Here is a 20,268-nt window from a genome sequence, read left to right on the forward strand (position 1 = left end):
GAGGAGCATATAATACAGTGGGGTGGGGGTGTACTGAGGAGCATATAATACAGTGTGGGGGGGGTAATGAGGGACATAATACAGTGGGGTTGGGGGGGGCGTAATGAGGAGCATATAACAGTGGGGGGGGGCGTACTGGGGAGCATATATTACAGTAGGGTGGGGGATCGTACTGAGGAGCATATAATACTATGGGGGGGGGGCTACTGTGGAGTATATAATCTTAATTTTTTTAAAGTATATTTCGGCCCTCCACTGGTTTGAGGGACAATGAACTGGCCCCCTGTTTGAAAAGTTTGAGGACCCCTGCATTATAGCTTTTGTAACTCACAATAAAAGCTAGCCGTTCAAGTCCTATGACAATATAAAGTGTTGCACCTAATTATATACTATTGACAGTTGTATAATCTAAATTAAAATAAATCATTTTCATTTGAAGCTAAAGTCGTAAAATTTTTCCTCAACTCCCTTATAAATGGACCCAGCCTCCATCTCCTATTTACATCTACATCACGTATGTCATGCAACTACTAGAAGCACATATAATAACCTTACCATTAGCCATAAGAAACTTGGGGATTAGATCCACATTCCAGTCTCGCCCACGCCCCATGCTCTCTGGGGGGCTCCCAGGAAGGTTAAATCTTTTGTATAACTAAATGGCAGCAGAAAGGACACAGTGAAATCAAGTTTGTACATCTAATGTATCACAAACCAACCCAGAGTCAATAAAATAAGAAAGACATTTCAAGTCAAAATACACATTAGAAGTAAGAAACGTGAATTCTTACATCTTCCAGGGGTGTAATGGAAGCACTTTCTCCTCCGTAGTAAGAGTTGCGATCCATGTGTAACACCTTCTTTCCATTTACTGACATTAATCCTGACATGATGCATTCCTACAAAATAGATATACAAAGTACGATAGCTCAGTGCTGGAATACTGGATTCAAATCTGATCAGGTTCAACATGTTTGCTTGGGTTTCCTCCAGGTAGGGAAAATAGGGAATTTAGATTGTGGGCCCTATATGCGAATGTAACTAACAATGTCTGTTAAGTGCTGCTGAATATGATGGCACTATATAAGTAACAGTAAAAGAGATAATATTACCAACAGAACACAGCAATACATTTTTCAGCATTTACGGTAGTTCCTTCTTAATATGAATAAAAAGGTTTTATCATTCATTCACTTTGTACTCCTTTCTATTAAAAATTCTTGAAAGGTGTACTATTTAGCACAGTATCACGTTTATTGCAAAAAAAAAAAAAAAAAAAAAGCATGGCATAAATTATGGCTTTACTGTAGTCCGCCATCTCCCAAAGCAAGGTCATAATTACCTGTGAAATCAACATAGGAGCATATATGTCAGTGGTGCCGAACCTTTTAGTGCCCAAACTGCAACCCAAAACCCACAAAATTTTCACGGAGTGCCAACCGGGCAATTTAAACTTAATACTGCACGGAGCCACAATTATGGACAGTTACGGACCACAAATTACAGTCATGTGAATGGGGCTTTACAGAGCTTTCAATAATACAAAGAACTTTGTACTGAAATGTAAATCTCTCTGCATTTTGTACTTTGAACAATTAATTTTCACTATTTACATCGCACAGGATCTGTTTTGTAGTGACCGTGTAATATTCTTACATCCTGTACTATTATCACATTTGCTATAAAACAGATACTGTGTGATATAGTGACGGGACCCCATACAGTATTATATGCACTGCAGTGGGCCCACCACACAGTATTATATTCTCCACTGTAGCCCCCCCCGTGTTATATGCTCCACAGTAGGTCCCCCCCACATGGTGTTATACAGTGTTGGCCAAAAGTATTGGCACCCCTGCAATTCTGTCAGATAATACTCCTTTTCTTCCAGAAAATGATTGCAAGCACAAATTCTTTTGTATTAATATCTTTATTTATTTTACTTGCAATCAAAAAACACAAAAGAGAATGAGAAGAAAAAAAAAAAAAAAAAAAAAGGTCAAATCATTGATCATTTTACACAAAACTCCAAACATAGGCCGGACAAAAGTATTGGCACCCTCAGCCTAATACTTGGTAGCATAACCTTTAGACAAAATAACTGCGAACAACCGCTTCCGGTAACCATCAATGAGTTTCTTACTATGCTCTGCTGGAATTTTATACCATTCTTCTTTGGCAAACTGCTCCAGGTCCCTGAGATTTGAAGGGTGACTTCTCTAAACTGCCATTTTGAGATCTCTCCACAGGTGTTCTATGGGATTCAGGTCTGGACTCATTGCTGGCCACTTTAGAAGTCTCCAGTGCTTTCTCTCAAACCATTTTCTAGTGCTTTTTGAAGTGTGTTTTGGGTCATTGTCCTGCTGGAAGACCCATGACCTCTGAGGGAGACCCAGCTTTCTCACACTGGGCCCTACATTATGCTGCAAAATTTGTTGGTAGTCTTCAGACTTCATAATGCCATGCACACGGTCAAGCAGTCCAGTGCCAGAGGCAGCAAAGCAACCCCAAAACATCAGGGAACCTCCGCCATGTTTGACTGTAGGGACCGTGTTCTTTTCTTTGAAGGCCTCTTTTTTTTCCCTGTAAACTCTATGTTGATGCCTTTTCCCAAAAAAGCTCTACTTTTGTCTCATCTGACCAGAGAACATTCTTCCGAAACGTTTTTGGCTTTCTCAGGTAAGTTTTGGCAAACTCCAGCCTGGCTCTTTTATGTCTCTGGGTAAGAAGTGGGGTCTTCCTGGGTATCCTACCATACAGTCCCTTTTCATTCAGACGCCGACGGATAGTACGGGTTGACACTGTTGTACCCTCAGACTGCAGGGCAGCTTGAACTTGTTTGGATGTTAGTCAAGATTCTTTATCCACCATCCGCACAATCTTGCGTTGAAATCTCTTGTCAATTTTTCTTTTCCGTCCACATCTAGGGAAGTTAGCCACAGTGCCATGGGCTTTAAACTTCTTGATGACACTGCGCACGGTAGACACAGGAACATTCAGGTCTTTGGAGATGGACTTGTAGCCTTGAGATTGCTCATGCTTCCTCACAATTTTGCTTCTCAAGTCCTCAGACAGTTCTTTGGTCTTCTTTCCATGCTCAATGTCATACACACAAGGACACAAAACAGAGGTTGAGTCAACTTTAATCCATTTCCCTGGGTGCAAGTATGATTTAGTTATTGCCACCACCTGTTAGATGCCTCAGGTAAGTAACAGGTGCTGTTAATTACACAAATTAGAGAAGCATCACATGATTTTTCAAACAGTGCCAATACTTTTGTCCACCCCCTTTTTTATGTTTGCTGTGGAATTATATCCAGTTTGGCTTTTTGACAATTCTTTTTGTGGTTTTCCATTGAAGACAAATTAAATGAAGATAATAATACCAAAGAATTTGTGATTGCAATCATTTTCTGGAAGAAAATGAGTATTATCTGACAGAATTGCAGGCGTGCCAATACTTTTGGACAACACTGTACGCTCCATAGCAGCACCCCCACAGGATTATATGCTCCACAGTGGCATTATATACTCTTTAATACGCATTCCCCCAGTATTATAAGATCTTTAGTACACCCCCCGTATTATAAGCTCTTTAGTACGCCCCCTGTATTATAAGCTCTTTAGTACGCCCCCCGTATTATAAGCTCTTTGGTACGCCCCCCCAGTATTATAAGCTCTTTAGTACGTCCCCCCCGTTTATAAACTCTTTAGTACGCCCCAGTATTATAAGCTGTTTAGTAGGCCCCACCCAGTATTATATGCTCTTTAGTATCATATACACACACAGTCAGTCACACACTCTCATACTCACCCATGAAGAGCCGCCGGCGTCCACCTCCTTTTCACTGCGGGCGCTGATGATGTCATCGCACCTGCGTCGGGGCAGAGGTCAAACTCTGCAGTCAGTGTAGGCCGTGGTCACACAATCTGTTGCCTACACTGACAGCTTTCAGCTGTATGTGCATTTACACATACAACTGAAGGCAGCGATCGCTCATCAAAAGGGAATCCTGTACCGGATTCCTCGTTGGTGAGCGATCCGGGCACCGCACTCGTTCAAGCATGGAGGGCTCTGCGTGCCCTCTCTGGCACGTGTGCCATAGGTTCGCCATCACTGATATAGGCTCAAGAATGCACAGAAATGTAAAATCGGCTATATAAAATGCTGCATTTCCACAACATGGTCTATTAGCCTAAAGGGGTTATACGGGAAAACTAAAAGTTTGCTAGTTGCAGGAATAGTTTTCCTATGCTCACCTCGGATTGCAGCAGCTACTCTTGTCCTTGCCAGGCTATGTTAATTTTGCAGGATATTACTGACAACCACTTCAGTCAATAATAGGCCTTAGAAGTGAGGTGGCAGAGGACAATGACATCCTCCCTGATGTTACCCCATTGTAGTGTTGAAGCCTGACTGAAGTCACCAGGAAGACGTGACAGCTAAAGCTATTCAGCGGCCTCCGGAAGTGACCCGTGATGTCACAGGCAGTGAGAATCAGCTGCCTCAGCAGTTACGTGTGGCTGGGACTTCGGGCACACGTTAATGCTGTACCGAGAAGACCGGACTGTGCTGGAGGCACTGGAGCATCATGGAAAGGAGTATTTTTTTGTTGTTAATTTTTACTGCAACGGCCATTTTAAATATTAAATTTAATGTCCAGTTTTTCGTGGACAACCCCTTTAAGTATAGGTACTTTGTTACAACAGTGGTAGGGATAGAAATAATATAATTCTAGTCACACTGAATAACTTACAAGCCATTGCTTATTGTTAAAGGGGTTGGCCACTTTGAGACCAATATTGAGAAACAAATGTTATTGTTTGTACAATAAAAGGATATACAATTTTGCAATATACTTTCTGTATCAATTCCTCACGGTTTTCTAGATCTCTGCTTGTTGTCATTCAGTTACCTCTAGTGGATAAAACTCTGACCATGGTCATGTGATGAGGACACAGGTGCACAGCTGATTACCAGGCAGCTGTCTGATTATTGTGCTGTGACTTTAACGAGCAGCACCTGTGCTCATCACATGACCATGGACCGTAAATCACATGACCATGGTCAGAGTTTTATCTACTAGAGGTAAGCAGAATGAATGACAGCAAGCAGAGATCTAGAAAACTGTAAGGAATTGATACAGAAAGTATAATGGAAAATTGTATAACTTTTTATTATACAAACCATAACATTTGTCTCTCAATATTGGTCTGAAAGTGGACAACCCCTTTAAGTATTATACATAGAGAAATTTTGGTCAGCAATTCTGTGAAACCTGTAAATAAATACTCAAATGCACCGAAATCGCTAATGATATAGCTAAATATTAACAGTGTACCAAAAGCCCATGTGGATGATCTAGTCTACAGCACGTCCCCCTGCTGCTTCTAGCGCAAGTACAGCCACTCCACACTATCTGCCGTGCCCCTTTCCAACACTGAGATTTAAATAAATCACACATTAAATTAGTGGTTTTTAATAGATTGATAAAATCTCCTCACTGTCAGACAGGTAAGCCTAGTGTCATCACCGAGCTGTGAGGGCCACCCCCTGACCCAAAGAGACTGGTTGTCTGTCTGCCCCTTCCCTGAGCTTGAGGACTGGATCCCCCCCCCCCCCCATTTGGAATTCAGCCTGTCTGAATATAGGGTATCTGCAGTGCTCCTATTGACCCCTTCCCAACGGAATTAGAGCACTGCAGATACCCTATATTCAGCCTGGCTGTAGTCAGACTGAATTCCAAGGGGGGGGGGGGGGGGGGACAGTCTCGGAGGGGCGGTTAGACAATTTTTTTTCCCCAGCTATGGTGTTTGCCATACATATTTTTATAGATTTCAAACTACAGAAGTACTTATGGTACTTCTGCTAGAAGGCCCCGATACTTCTGCCAGGAGCGTGGCGATGCTGCGGCCCAGCACCCGCCCCGGTGTCTGTAACTACGGTATTACCGTAATGACTCGGATATAAATAGATTTGTAGAGCGGGCGTTTTCGGACACAGGGATACCTAACGTGTATGTGTTTCATGTCTTGAAACCCAGGGGGGCTGATCACTAATGCAATGCATTACACTGCAAAAAATCGTCATTTCTTTTGCAGGCTGCATAGAGCAGTCTGCAAAAGAGAAGCACAGCCGGCCGGGGAGCCTTTACAGGAGCTCTGAGGGGAATCCCCAGCAGGAGCACTGAGGGGCGGACCTGAATGAGAACCTCGGCCGCCAGACCTGAAGGGGAACTGTGACCGGCCGCTGGCAAAAGCGCTGAGGGGAATCCCCGGCAGACTCTGCTACCTGGGATTCCCCTCAACGCTTCTGCTGGCAGCAGTTCCACTTCACTTCCAGCGGCCGAGGTCTTCCTTCAGGTATGCGCTCCTGCTGGCGGCCAGGGATTCCCCTTCAGCTCCGGCGACCGGGGATCTCACTCGGCGCTTCAGGGCTGCATTTGAGAGAGCGGTCGCGCCCGCTCCCTCCTCTTTCCAGGGGCATGGCGGCGCCTGCCGCTTCCCGGCACTGGAGGGCATCTGCACTGTAACTCCAGTGCTCAGAAACTCCAGCATTACCACTGTAAGAGTTACAGTGGAGGTGCCGATTCTAATGGTGACCACTCTGGAGCAGGGCGGTGCCATTATAGCTACAGACCACAGCTACTGTAATTACAGACCTAGCATACAGACACCGGGGCGGGTGCCGGGCCCGCAGCATTGCCATGGCGATGCTGTTATTTCAAACTACAGAAGTACTTATGGTACTTCTGCTAGAAGGCCCCGATACATCTGCCAGGAGCGTGGCGATGCTGCGGCCCGGCACCCGCCCCAGTGTCTGTAACTACGGTATTACCGTAATGTCTCGAATATAAGCCGAGGCGGACTTTTTCAGCACAAAAACTGTGCTTATACTCGAGTATATACAGTAAATATGGACAAGATTGTCATCTGTATACTACAGGTTTTATAATGTGGTATAAACAGTATAATGTTATAAGTAGGACTGTGCAGATGAAATTAAAGTGCAAAGGTCTTCAAATGTGGTTATGTGTTGTCACATACAGGCCAGGTATTGGGATCCTCCTAATCTCCAGCTCAGCGATTATGACTAAGCCACTGGCCTACCTCAGATATAGAACTGTGTACGTCAGCGTGTGTGCATACAGCAGTCTGACCTGTATTATAAGACGTATACTAACAAAGAAATGGGAAATACCAATATATATGTAAAAAAATACAGAATATTTTATTAAATAAATAGTACAATATACACAGAAGACAACATACAACGATATGTTCCTGAAAACAGTGACAGACACCTAGCCCTCTCTCTCCCTATGGTATGCCTAAAACCACAACATAACACAAAATAAACAGCTAGATGTAAATAAGCAATGTCATAAACTGAGAATGTATCATCATAATAAGCAGAAGCAATATCTGTCAATGGTCAAATACAAAAACACCACATTCCCAAGCACATGATAAATTGTTTAAACAGAGTATGGAGTCTGATATACACCACAGGGGCTTTCATGTTGAATGCTCCTGTGGTGTGCATCAGACTCCATACTCTGTGTAAACAATTCATCATGCCCTTGGGTATGTGTAGCTTTTGCATTTGACTATTGATATTTTTCTCTTATTACTTCGGAAAATTATACATTTGGGGGCTGCCATCTTGCCTAAGCAATTGAACACTGTTAACAGCTTTTAGTGATATGCTTTACAACACCTTCACAGCCATAAGCAGTAATAGTCTGAAGTCAATACACTGAGATCTATGGGGAAGTTTTGTAGACATGCCCTGTGCAGGGAGGGAGAATCAGGTAACTGGGACATCTATTATCAGTAATGGATGCAATGATGGGTCACTATGGGCGTTACCTGTAGAGACATAACCTTATATTGTGATCCTGTCTGTCTTGTTTGTGATGTAAATGAGGTGACTGCAGCAAGGAAAATCCCTACAGAATTGACAACTGGTAGTATTATTAGGCTTAGTGGTCAAAGTAAAAAGTACAGGGTATAGTACTTTTGAATGGAACACCAGTACACTTGCACTTGTAATCAATGCTCCATCCATTTCTAGGGGAATGCCACGACTAAACTCCAACAGTACCTGCAGCCCCGTAGATGTGAATGCAATGTAAGACATACAACTGACCTAGCGCTCCATTCCGAAGGAGGCCTTTGGGGAACCCAGCAATATGGCTCCCATCAATCGGACACTTACCCCTGGTCCTGTGGATTGGGGATAAATGTCCATAGAGGCACAAACCCTTTAAGGCTGACACAAAAGTCTATGGAGAGGGAGGATACTTATTCTGTGCCTTTTCCAGCACCTGTCTCCTCCCTATAGACTTATGTAAAATGTAACTAATAATTAAAGGAAAAATTTCTTCAATCAGATATATTACAAAGTCCCTGTGAATGATCTGTACTATTCTTCTAAGAAAAGTGGCTTTATAATTTGGAATATACTTTAACCCTTTAGTGACCAGCCTGTTTTAAGCTGTGATCAAAACTATAATTTTTGCATTTTTCCACCATCACATACCAAGCCCCATATTATTTTTGCATCAACATAACTGTATAAATATTTTTTTTCTTGTGGTAGAGTTTAATGGCACTAGATGGGGTAGATATACCTCACTAATCAATATCTTTTATCTTTCTTTGGGAAAGAATGGAAAAAATAAACTTTTCCTTTTTATGCTATAATTTCTGCATCATTCAGCAATACAATTACATTGATGACATTTGTATAGATCAGGGGTCCTCAAACTACGGCCCGCGGGCCACATCCGGCCCGTCGAGGACATTTATCCGACCCGCCGCATGTGTCCCGCACGTAATCGCCTGGATCGCTCACTAACGGGGAATCTGATTCCCCAATAGTGAGCGGATCGCTGCACAAGCAATTGAAAGCTTGTCAGTGTAAGCCGCGGTTGCACAGCCTACACTGACCGCAGAGACTGACCTCTACCCTGACGCAAGCGTGGTGACGCTCGCGCTTACGCAAGCGCGATGACGTCATCGCGCTTGCAGTCTGAAGAAGGACGCTTTTCATGGGTAAGTATAATAGAGTGAGTGTGTGATTGTATGTCTGTGTTTGTACTGAGGAGCATATAATACTGTAGGGTGGGGGATCGTACTGAGGAGCATATAATACAGTGGGGGGTTGTATTGAGGAGCATATAATACAGTGGGGTGGGGGGCATAATGAGCATATAATACAGTGGGGTGGGGGGCGTAATGAGGAGCATATAATACAGTGGGGTGGGGGGCGTAATGAGGAGCATATAATACAGTGGGGTGGGGGGCGTAATGAGGAGCATATAATACAGTGGGGTGGGGGGCGTAATGAGGAGCATATAATACAGTGGGGTGGGGGGCGTAATGAGGAGCATATAATACAGTGGGGTGGGGGGCGTAATGAGGAGCATATAATACAGTGGGGTGGGGGGCGTAATGAGGAGCATATAATACAGTGGGGTGGGGGGGCGTAATGAGGAGCATATAACAGTGGATGGGGGATCGTACTGAGGAGCATATAATACAGTGGGGGGGTTGTACTGAGGAGCATATAATACAGTGGGGGGGATGTACTGAGGAGCATATAATACAGTGGGGGGGATGTACTGAGGAGCATATAATACAGTGAAGTGGGGGATCATACTGAGGAGCATATAATACAGTGGGGGGGTTGTACTGAGCAGCATATAATACAGTGGGGGGTTGTTGTACTGAGGAGCATATAATACAGTGGGGGGGGGGTTGTACTGAGGAGCATATAATACAGTGGGGGGGGGTTGTTGTACTGAGGAGCATATAATACAGTGGGGGGGTTGTACTGAGGAGCATATAATACAGTGTGGGGGGGGTTGTACTGAGGAGCATATAATACAGTGGGGGGGGGTTGTTGTACTGAGGAGCATATAATACAGTGGGGGGGTTGTACTGAGGAGCATATAATACAGTGTGGGGGGGGTTGTACTGAGGAGCATATAATACAGTGGGGGGGGGTTGTTGTACTGAGGAGCATATAATACAGTGGGGGGGGGTTGTACTGAGGAGCATATAATACAGTGGGGGGGTTGTACTGAGGAGCATATAATACAGTGTGTGGGGGGGGTCGTACTGAGGAGCATATAATACAGTGTGTGGGGGGGGTCGTACTGAGGAGCATATAATACAGTGTGTGGGGGGGGTCGTACTGAGGAGCATATAATACAGTGTGTGGGGGGGGTCGTACTGAGGAGCATATAATACAGTGTGTGGGGGGGGTCGTACTGAGGAGCATATAATACAGTGAAGTGGGGGATCGTACTGAGGAGCATATAATACAGTGAAGTGGGGGATCATACTGAGGAGCATATAATACAGTGAAGTGGGGGATCATACTGAGGAGCATATAATACAGTGAAGTGGGGGATCATATTGAGGAGCATATAATACAGTGAAGTGGGGGATCATACTGAGGAGCATATAATACAGTGAAGTGGGGGATCATACTGAGGAGCATATAATACAGTGAAGTGGGGGATCATACTGAGGAGCATATAATACAGTGAAGTGGGGGATCATACTGAGGAGCATATAATACAGTGAAGTGGGGGATCATACTGAGGAGCATATAATACTATGAAGTGGGGGATCATACTGAGGAGCATATAATACTATGGGGGGCTACTGTGGAGTATATAATCTTAATTTTTTTAAAGTATATTTCAGCCCTCCACTGGTGTGAGGGACAATGAACTGGCCCCCTGTTTGAAAAGTTTGAGGACCCCTGGTATAGATTTTCAAGTTTTACTACTTCTGTAAAAAAAAAAAAAAAAAAAAAAAAACTTTCCAAGACCCATAACTATTTTTGTTAACATCACTGCATGAGAGCTTTTTTTGTGGGAAGAACTAACTTTTTAGTGATGTCATTTTGGGGAACAATACTTTTTGGTAGCAAACAGTCAATAAGACGTAATTCTGGAATTTTTTTTTTTTGGACATACACTCTGCTCAGTATGGAGGTAAAACATCACTACAGTTCTCCAAGTCCTTAGGGCTAGTTCACATGGGGTTATTTGGGACGGATTTTGAAACGGAATCTGCGTCAGAATCCGGCTCAAAAAAAACACCTCCCATTGAAATCAATGGGAGCCGGTCATTTCCTTTTTCCACGAGCGGTTTGTTCCCGCTCGCGGATAAAAGTAGTGACATGCCCTTTCTTCAGGCGGAATCAGCCACGGACATCCTCGATCCCGATGCACTGTACCGGCAACCAGTCGCAGTTAGCCGTTTTTTGCACCGGAATCTGAGGCGGCCTCCGCGTCAAACTCCGATCCAAAGGACTCACGTGTGAACTAGCCCTTACGCACGTGACTAAAACGTGTTTTATGTTTTTATTTGTGAAATATTTCAGAATGGGTATATTAATTTGCTATTTTTTGTAACACTAGAAAAGACATTCTATTCACTCATATTAGTTGCAACCAAAGTCACATGTAACCCTAGCCTAAGGGGATAGAAATAGAAAGGACTGGGTGTCATTACAACCCCAGTGGTGGCAGCTGTCAATCATAGCCACCTATGGGTGCTCAAGATGGAGACGGTGCAGCCACTGATAACGTCCAAACAGGTATATTTATAACCCCCAGCCACACACGAAACCAAGCACCTGATAGCAGAGAGCTAGATATATAAGTTTGTCATTTCAGACTATTCCTTCCCCACTCTTGGCCAGATTTTACATGAATTGTTTGCTAAAGTTATTGGACACAAATAGAAAAACATAAGAGCTTTACTGTGGTGTGACACTGTTTGTAGAAGACAAACGTGTTCTAATCCCATACAACCCATCTAATGGCTCTAAACTGCTGTTCCGGACCTCATTGTGAAACTTCCCGGGATCTCCAACCAATCTTTACTCATTGGTTCTTGTGACACCCACACAATGGCTGAGGGAAGTCACTGAACAACCTACAGCCATTTATCCCTGTAGTCAGACGCCGCTTTCAGTCAGTAGCCATAGACGTGGTATAAAGTGGCAGGACCTATGCTGGACAAAATGCTTCATTAAAACTCCTCTTGGTAATTTACTGTGTATGGAACTAAAAGGAGATTGGATGTAACACTGAGCGTGATCACACATAGCAATTACATGGAACATGACCTGATCCAGGACATGGACGTAGCAGCTGCAGAATACAGCTAGAGAGAAGCACAGCACACAGAGCCATAGGGCGGATAAGGAGGAAATACCAAGCCCGAGGTCCAGGCAGGAAGTAAGGGATACAATGGTGCTTTATATGAGCTGTCTGCTGCTGGACTACACACCCTGGCCCGTGTCCGAAAGGCGGTCTGCGAGCTGCACCCTGACAGGCAGCCATTGCCCTGACCAGTCAGGCCTTCCAGGAGAACTCTCCTCAGGAAGTTGAGGCCACAAGGCGGGGGGTGTGGCACGGTGCAGCCGGGCGCAGTAAGTTGAACATACTCACCGTCAGGCCGGTCCCCAGCACGATAACGTCGTACTCCTCATTCATGGTGTTCGGCTGCGGGTGACTTGGCGTCAGACAGACAAGAAAAGTCGATGCGCGCTCACACTTTGCGCTTATGGCGGATACGGAAGCGCAGGTAATAGGGAAGGCGAGAGCGCGCACAGCCGGCCACGCCCTAGGCGTGCTCGAAAGTTACTAATTAGCCAATCAGAGGGCCGAAAAGATGGGAGTTCTGGAGCGGCCTCATAGAGGCTGCACAGAGACCAGTCACTTCCGGAAACGTCGTCTACCCTATGAGTGAAGGGGTCGCTGTATGAATTAGGGATGGACTAAGGCATGTGACTAAGAGGCAGGAGAAGCGTGCACCTTGTAGGAGGCTAGAAGGAGTGCGCACAGTGCTGGAAGATGTGCATGACAGCAAGGACTGCTGACAGGAGGACGGGCGCCGAAGATGTTGCTTGTAGATAAGCAGTTGTAAAAAAAAGTCCTGCAATTTACAGTAATAATTGAAAATATATTTCAAGAAATCTAATCCCTACTTTATATAAAATAATCTGCCACATACCTTCACCCCATACACAAGATGAGACTAGCTGTGACTGTACTGTACAAAGAAGTGAGAGGGGGCAAACCACAGCAAATTTATGTATCACAAGCCAGACTTACCTATGCCCACTTCACTCACTCCGGCAGCCCTATTGTCTTTTCTGCAACCCCACTCTGACCTTCTCAATGATTGTATTCTCCATCTCATTCACTGCATTCACCCATCTCACTCACTGCATTCTCCCACCTCACTCACTGCATTCTCCCATCTCACTCACTGCATTCACCCACCTCACTCACTGCATTCTCCCATCTCACTCACTGCATTCACCCACCTCACTCACTGCATTCTCCCATCTCACTCACTCTGGCCGCCCTATTGTCTTTTCTGCAACCCCGCTCTGACCTTCTCACTCACTCCATTCGCCCATCTCACTCACTCCGGCCACCTCATGTCTTTTCTGCAGCCCCACTCTGGCCTTCTCACTCACTGCATTCTCTCATCTCACTCACTCCGGTCGCCCTATTGTCTTTTCTGCAACCCCGCTCTGACCTTCTCACTCACTCCATTCGCCCATCTCACTCACTCCGGCCACCTCATGTCTTTTCTGCAGCCCCACTCTGGCCTTCTCACTCACTGCATTCTCTCATCTCACTCACTCCGGCCGCCCTATTGTCTTTTCTGCAACCCCACTCTGACCTTCTCACTCACTGCATTCTCCCATCTCACTCACTCCGGCCACCTCGTGTCTTTTCTGCAGCCCCACTCTGACCTTCTCACTCACTGCATTCTCCCATCTCACTCACTGCATTCACCCATCTCACTCACTGCATTCTCCCACCTCACTCACTGCATTCTCCCATCTCACTCACTCCGGCCGCCCTATTGTCTTTTCTGCAACCCCACTCTGATCTTCTCACTCACTTCATTCACCCATCTCACTCACTCCGGCCAGCTCGTGTCTTTTCTGCAGCCCCACTCTGACCTTCTCACTCACTCCATTCGCCCATCTCACTCACTGCATTCTCCCATCTCACTCACTGCATTCTCCCATCTCACTCACTCCGGCCGCCCTATTGTCTTTTCTGCAGCCCCACTCTGACCTTCTCACTCACTGCATTCTCCCATCTCACTCACTCCGGCCGCCCTATTGTCTTTTCTACAGCCCCACTCTGACCTTCTCACTCACTGCATTCTCCCATATCACTCACTGCATTCTCCCATCTCACTCACTCCAGCCGCCCTATTGTCTTTTCTGCAGCCCCACTCTGACCTTCTCACTCATTGCATTCTCCCATCTCACTTACTCCGGCCGCCTCTATTTATTAAGCTGCTTCACCCTGATTATTTCATGAATTGTATGTACTTCTCTTTTTCTCAAGCTTTTTCACTGTTCTTACTCACCATCCTTCTCTGCATTCTGCATTATTTCCGACACTCGGCTGTATTACATAGCCGAGGGCCTGGACGAGCCTTTGGAATTGGAATATGCTCTGACTGTTAAATTAAACCCATGGATGCCATAATCAATAACAATTACAGCATCCAGGGGTTCTCGGACCCCCTGCAATAAGATTGCATAATCTTATGGGTTTGCCGACGCCTCCTGACTGCCTAGGTCTAGTTTCAATAGGATCTACTGTGTGATGTTCTGCAATACTATGTAATGCAGGAGATTGCACAGGAAATCTGATATCCCATATTCAAGTCCCCTTGTAGGAAATATAAAAGGTGAAAAAAAAAACACAAAAACATAGTAAAAACACTCAGAAATATAAACAAATAATAAGGCTTAGTTCACACGTAAATAACGTGTGGTTTATTTTGGTTGCAGAAAAAAACTCTTCCTAATTAGGAAGCGTTTTTTTTTACCTTGGCACACTTTTTGTGGAGCGTTTTTTTGTAAAAACCGCTTCCAGGCGGTATTCCCATCCTTTAAGAGAATGGGCCGCAAAAAAACGCGCGGTAAAAAACGCTTCCCATTCACTTCTATTGCTTTCTTCAGGACAATGTACATTTTATTCAAAAGTATACCAATGAAGCGAAAAATCTGAGAAACTGCGCTGGCGCTGATTTGGCCTAGATGAATGAGCCTAAACAGCGGTCAGTCTCGAGCCAAGGACACTGCGACTGAATGAGCTGCAGAAAAATTGAGCAGGACACTGTTTTCTGCATCCTGCTGTGATCTCTACCTCCTACTGAAAACAATGGGAAGCAGAATCAGTACAGAATCCACTTAAAAATCAACAGCAGATCCCACGATGAGAACGCACCTCAAGAGACATAACACTGCGAGGAGTTCATTAAAGGGGCTCTATCACTGGGAAAAGTCATTTTTATCTAATCACATGCTTGCATAGGCTTTAGAAATGCTACTTCACACCTACCTTTAGTATGTAAATTGCCTCAGTGATTTCTGAATAAGTCAGTTTTTATTCATATGCTAATGATCTTTCAGCCAGCACAGGAAGTTCCCAGCAGCCTCCTCTCTCCTATTATCTCCTATGTGTGTGAGGCAAACAGGAAGCTGAGTCATCAGCAGCAGCAGCCTCCCATAGGAAACAACAGGAGAGGAGTGCACCATGTATCATGCACCAGACTAATTAGCATATGAATAAAAACAGACTTATTCAGAAACCACTGAGGCAATTTACATACTTAAAGGTAGGTGTGGAATAGACTTTCTAATGGCTATGCAAAGATGTGATTAGTTAAAAATGACTTTTCCTAGTGATAGAGCACCTTTAAGGGAGTATGTGATGTTGTGTCCCCAGATTTTTACAATCACAGAAAATCAAATTGTTGGATTTTTATTTTTTTGGATTAATATGACTAACAACAGTTTTCTACGGATTTTCTCCCCATAGTTTCTACAATAGCAAAGTACACATAGTATGTATAACATTCTGTGATCTTGTATAAAATTGCAAAACATAAGCAGTACGTCACTGTTGAACCCTGGACTTTGACTAATAGCATCTGAAGTAATTATTCACAATGACAGCTCTGTGAGTGTATTGTTATGCATAGACATGAATTTAGCACTCATGAACAGCTAGACATAATGTTACAGGGTGACATCCATGTATGAGCTCTTAGGGTCCCACTTTGTAATGGGAATATATGAACACAAAATAATATCATATAATATATGATATTTCTTCTTGCGCTATTCAAAGATGTTGATGGGTTGTAGAGATGAGCGAACACTAAAATGTCCGAGGTTCGAAATCTGATTCGAACAGCCGCACACTGTTCGACTGTTCGAACGGATTTCGAACCCCATTATTAGTCTATGGGGGGAAATGCTCGTTTCAGGGGTACGCAAGAGTCGATAAAATTATACTTACCAAGTCCACAAGTGACGGTCGGGCTGGATTCTCCTTGAAGTCTTCTCCCAGTGCAGCATCCCCGCGGCATCTTCCGGCTGGAATTCACTCTGCCTAGGCATCGGGGCCTAGGCAGAGCCGACTGCGCTTGCGCAGTCATGCGCAGTCGGCTCTGCCCGGTGCCTGAGCAGAGCCGACTGCGCATGCGAGGGCATGCCCGCACATGCGCAGTCGGCTCTGCCTAGGCCGGATGCCTAGGCAGAGTGAATTCCAGCCGGAAGACGCCGCGGGGACGCTGCACGGAGAAGACTTCTAAAGGTAAGAGAAGAACCAGCGTTGATTGGCAGAATGTATAGCATTCTGCCAATCAACGCTGGTTCTGCATCGAACCTTAAACTTCGAACAGCTAGTAGTGTTCGATCGAGTACGAGTATTTCGAATACCGTAGTCTTCGATCGAACACCTACTCGATCGAACACTACTCGCTCATCTCTAATGGGTTGTAACTACTACAGGTTTCTGTAGTAATGACTACAAAGAGTGACTCAGTATTATGACTAAATATAGACACATATGTGAACAGTATGCAGCCTTTATTGCTTTTCTTGTGTTTAAACACAAAATTATGTACACCATGAAAAAAGCCACCACACTACATAGACACCCCTCTGTGAAGTGGTCAACAGCACACATTGCAGATGTTTGGCCATACAACCCACCCAGAACGTATTCTGAAGTCAGTTGTCCCTGTGACAGCAGGAAGATAAACGCACAGGTTTTGGAAATCGCAGTGTATCTGCAGCACAGTTTTTACTGTAAAGTGGGCATGGGATCCGCTCCATTTTGTCATGACTGTAAAACGCCATGATTTCTGCTGTGGGAAAATTGCGGCATTTACACCACATGGGGCACCGGCCTAAGGCTCAGGCCCCACAAAGCGGAAACGCAGCTTTTTCGTGTTGCAGTTTTTTGAGCCAAAGCCAGGAGTGCATTGAGCACAAAGTAGAAGTATAAGAGCTTCCTATATATTACCCATTCCTTTCGTATCCATTCTTGGCTTTGGCTCAAAAAAACTTCAGCAAAATCTAAAATAAAAAAGCTTAACCTTAGGGTCCATGTTGCAAAAACACAGCTTTTTTTTTGTTGTAGATTTTGTTGTGGTTTTGTAGTGCATTGAGCAAGAGACATATAGGAAGTTCTTATGCTTCTATCTGTTGCTTAATCCACTCCAGGATTTGGCTGAGAAAACCCATAACAAAATCTGCAATAAAAAAAGCTGTGTTACCGCACATCAAATTACCCCTATCCACAATGGGTATCTTGCAAATCAGTGGGTGTCTCACAGCTGGGATCCTCACATTTCTCAAGAACTAGGGTGTTTTGCACCTCTGTTATGAAGTGTCTCATTGGACAGCGAATGCTATGCAGCTCCATTCATGTGAGCGCAGATTGCCGGAGGTAGCCGAGTGTTTCTTTGGCTATCACCAGCAGTCTCAGCATCTGCTCTGTTTAAAACTAGGGTGCAAAACACAGTTCAAGAACCATGGGGGCCCTAGTAGTTAGACACCAACTGATCGGCAAATTACCCCCTGTGGCTAGACAACACCATTAATGTCTTCTTGTCACGATGTCATAAAACTTGAAGCATGACTGACATTCTCATCCTGGGGCAGACTATACTCTGTGGGATATACAGTTCCATGGCCAGTTAGGTTTCACTAACCTTGAGTATCCCTCTGAGCTAGTTTGCAGAACAAACATCATAATTTTTTTCTTTATATTGTGTTCAGCATATCTGTATAAGGCTTTGGGCAGATTTATGGAAACTCACAGTCCCATCTTCATTTTAAAAAGAAACAATATAAAATTACAATTTGCTTTTCCTTTTAGTCAGTTTCATAAATCTACCCTCTGTTTTTTGTACCATGTTTTTGTTGAATGTTATCTAGGTGTCATTTTTGTAAAGTATATATCTAAATTCTACATATAAATTATGATTATTTTTTTTTATAAAAATGCACAAAACAAAACAATTTCATTGCAATTTTTATTTTTTTTTAAATACACCAACTATCATAAATTACGTTGTTATATGAACATACCAAATGTGTGCATATTATTTTAGGCTTTGAAACTTATGTTTAATAAAGTTTATTTATTACAGATTTGCGTTACTTAAAGAGGACCTTTCACCATTTTGCCCACAGGCAGTTCTATATACTGCCGGAAAGCTGACAGTGCGCTCAATTCAGCGCACTGTCGGCTTTCCCGATGTGAGCCCAGTGTGAAGAGCTTACGGTCCCGGTACCGTAGCTCTTCTATGGTCAGAAGGGCGTTTCTGACACTCAGTCAGAGACGTCCTTCTTCACAGCACAGCCAATCGCGCTGTGCTGTGAGAGCCGGGAGAAACGCCCCCTCCCTCTGCTTGCAGTACTCGTCCATAGACGAGCATTATCAGGGAGGGAGGGGGAGTTCCTCCCGGCTCTCACAGCACAGCACGATTGGCTGTGCTGTGAAGAAGGACGTCTCTGACTGAGTGTCAGAAACTCCCTTCTGACCATAGAAGAGCTACGGTACCGGGACCGTAAGCTCTTCACACTGGGCCCACATCGGGAAAGCCGACAGTGCGCTGAACTCAGCGCACTGTCAGCTTTCCGGCAGTATATAGAACTGCCTGTGGGCAAAATGGTGAAAGGTCCTCTTTAAATTTTTTAAAAACTTTCTTTAGGGCAGATTTATGTAGACTAGCGGTTTCAACACCAGTCTTGTAAATGCTGGCGGGGAACAGGGATTGTCACCTTATTTTTGACAAGGTGCTTGCACTTGTGTATCCTCCAGGATCCATGCGTCTAAACAAAACTGACTTAAGTGCTGATAAATTTGATGGGGCTGATAGGACCAGCCTTTCTTAGTGTCATGTGGTTGAAGAATGAAAAAAGGGCAATATTTGCGCAGAAATGTTGCATAAATTTTTTTTTAAACTTTTTTCATGGCTAGTGTGCTAGTTTTTTGGAGTGCAAGCTATGATAAATCAGCTCCTATATTTTTGTTAATCCCATAGGGGAATTTTTTATTTCATAAGGGTTATCCGGGGGAATAATAAATCTTACCAGTGCATTCCCTGCACTGATTATGCTTTATCACTAATATAAATCCCGGTCAAGCAGAGACCCATTTATTACGTTTGCAGAGTGCACTTGGGGAGGTTGGAACTCTCTTTCCTCTGCTTTCCTGCCACCGCACTGACTCAGTAATGTGACAGACTCCCCTCTACCCTAACCATAGTTCCACTGAGTAGAGTGGAGCAGGGAAGAGTGAGAATGTGAGCAGGAGAGTCAGAAGACTGAGAGTTCCTGCTTCCCAAGTTAGCCCCTGTAAAGTTGCAGGGAATGCATCGGTGAAGTTGTGTTATTCCCTGGACCAAAATGTACCAGAAATACCATAAATCCAACGGAAAAAACATCCAGCGAAGCAGTGGAGTATGTTGATTAAAAACTACTCCTTTATTATAACAGCCTAAAAGTCAGCACTACACATAGAATAGGAAAAAAGGGGGAGGGGGGGCGTCAGACTGACGCGTTTCGGATACTAATCCTTCTTCGAAGTCTGTACGCTACTAGGGAGAGGTAAGTCTTTATAACTCCATACACACACCTGATTTCACTAAGTTAATAAGATGGACTACCACACAGGTATTGTGGAGAACTTGAAACCCCTCCTCTAACACTGACATTAAAAACAAAGATACTGCTGGATACATACATCGTTGATATGAATCACAAAACCAAAACAATACAAAGCGATTGCAGGTCGTGGAAAATTTTCAAACAAGTTATTATGTTTAAAGAAGACTTTGAGACAAAACGAGATATGAATTTTGAAAAACATTTCAAAGCAGGAAAAACATGTT

The 20,268-nt window shown here is 44.2% G+C and overlaps 1 protein-coding gene across 1 annotated transcript in view; it reads right to left on the bottom strand.

Moving 5' to 3' along the window:
- GDI2 (GDP dissociation inhibitor 2) overlaps nt 1-12,675 on the bottom strand; it is a 33,480-nt gene extending 20,805 nt beyond the window's left edge. Inside the window, exons 1-3 of the mRNA XM_075273958.1 lie at nt 12,483-12,675; nt 792-899; nt 556-655 (exon numbers count right to left, since the gene is read on the bottom strand). Coding sequence (XP_075130059.1) covers nt 556-655; nt 792-899; nt 12,483-12,527 — 253 coding nt within the window. The 5' untranslated portion in view covers nt 12,528-12,675. The remainder of the gene's footprint in view (nt 1-555; nt 656-791; nt 900-12,482) is intronic.
- Between the last annotated feature and the right edge of the window lie 7,593 nt (nt 12,676-20,268).

This window comes from Leptodactylus fuscus, chromosome 5, assembly GCF_031893055.1.
Source record: "Leptodactylus fuscus isolate aLepFus1 chromosome 5, aLepFus1.hap2, whole genome shotgun sequence".
Taxonomy (NCBI): domain Eukaryota; kingdom Metazoa; phylum Chordata; class Amphibia; order Anura; family Leptodactylidae; genus Leptodactylus; species Leptodactylus fuscus.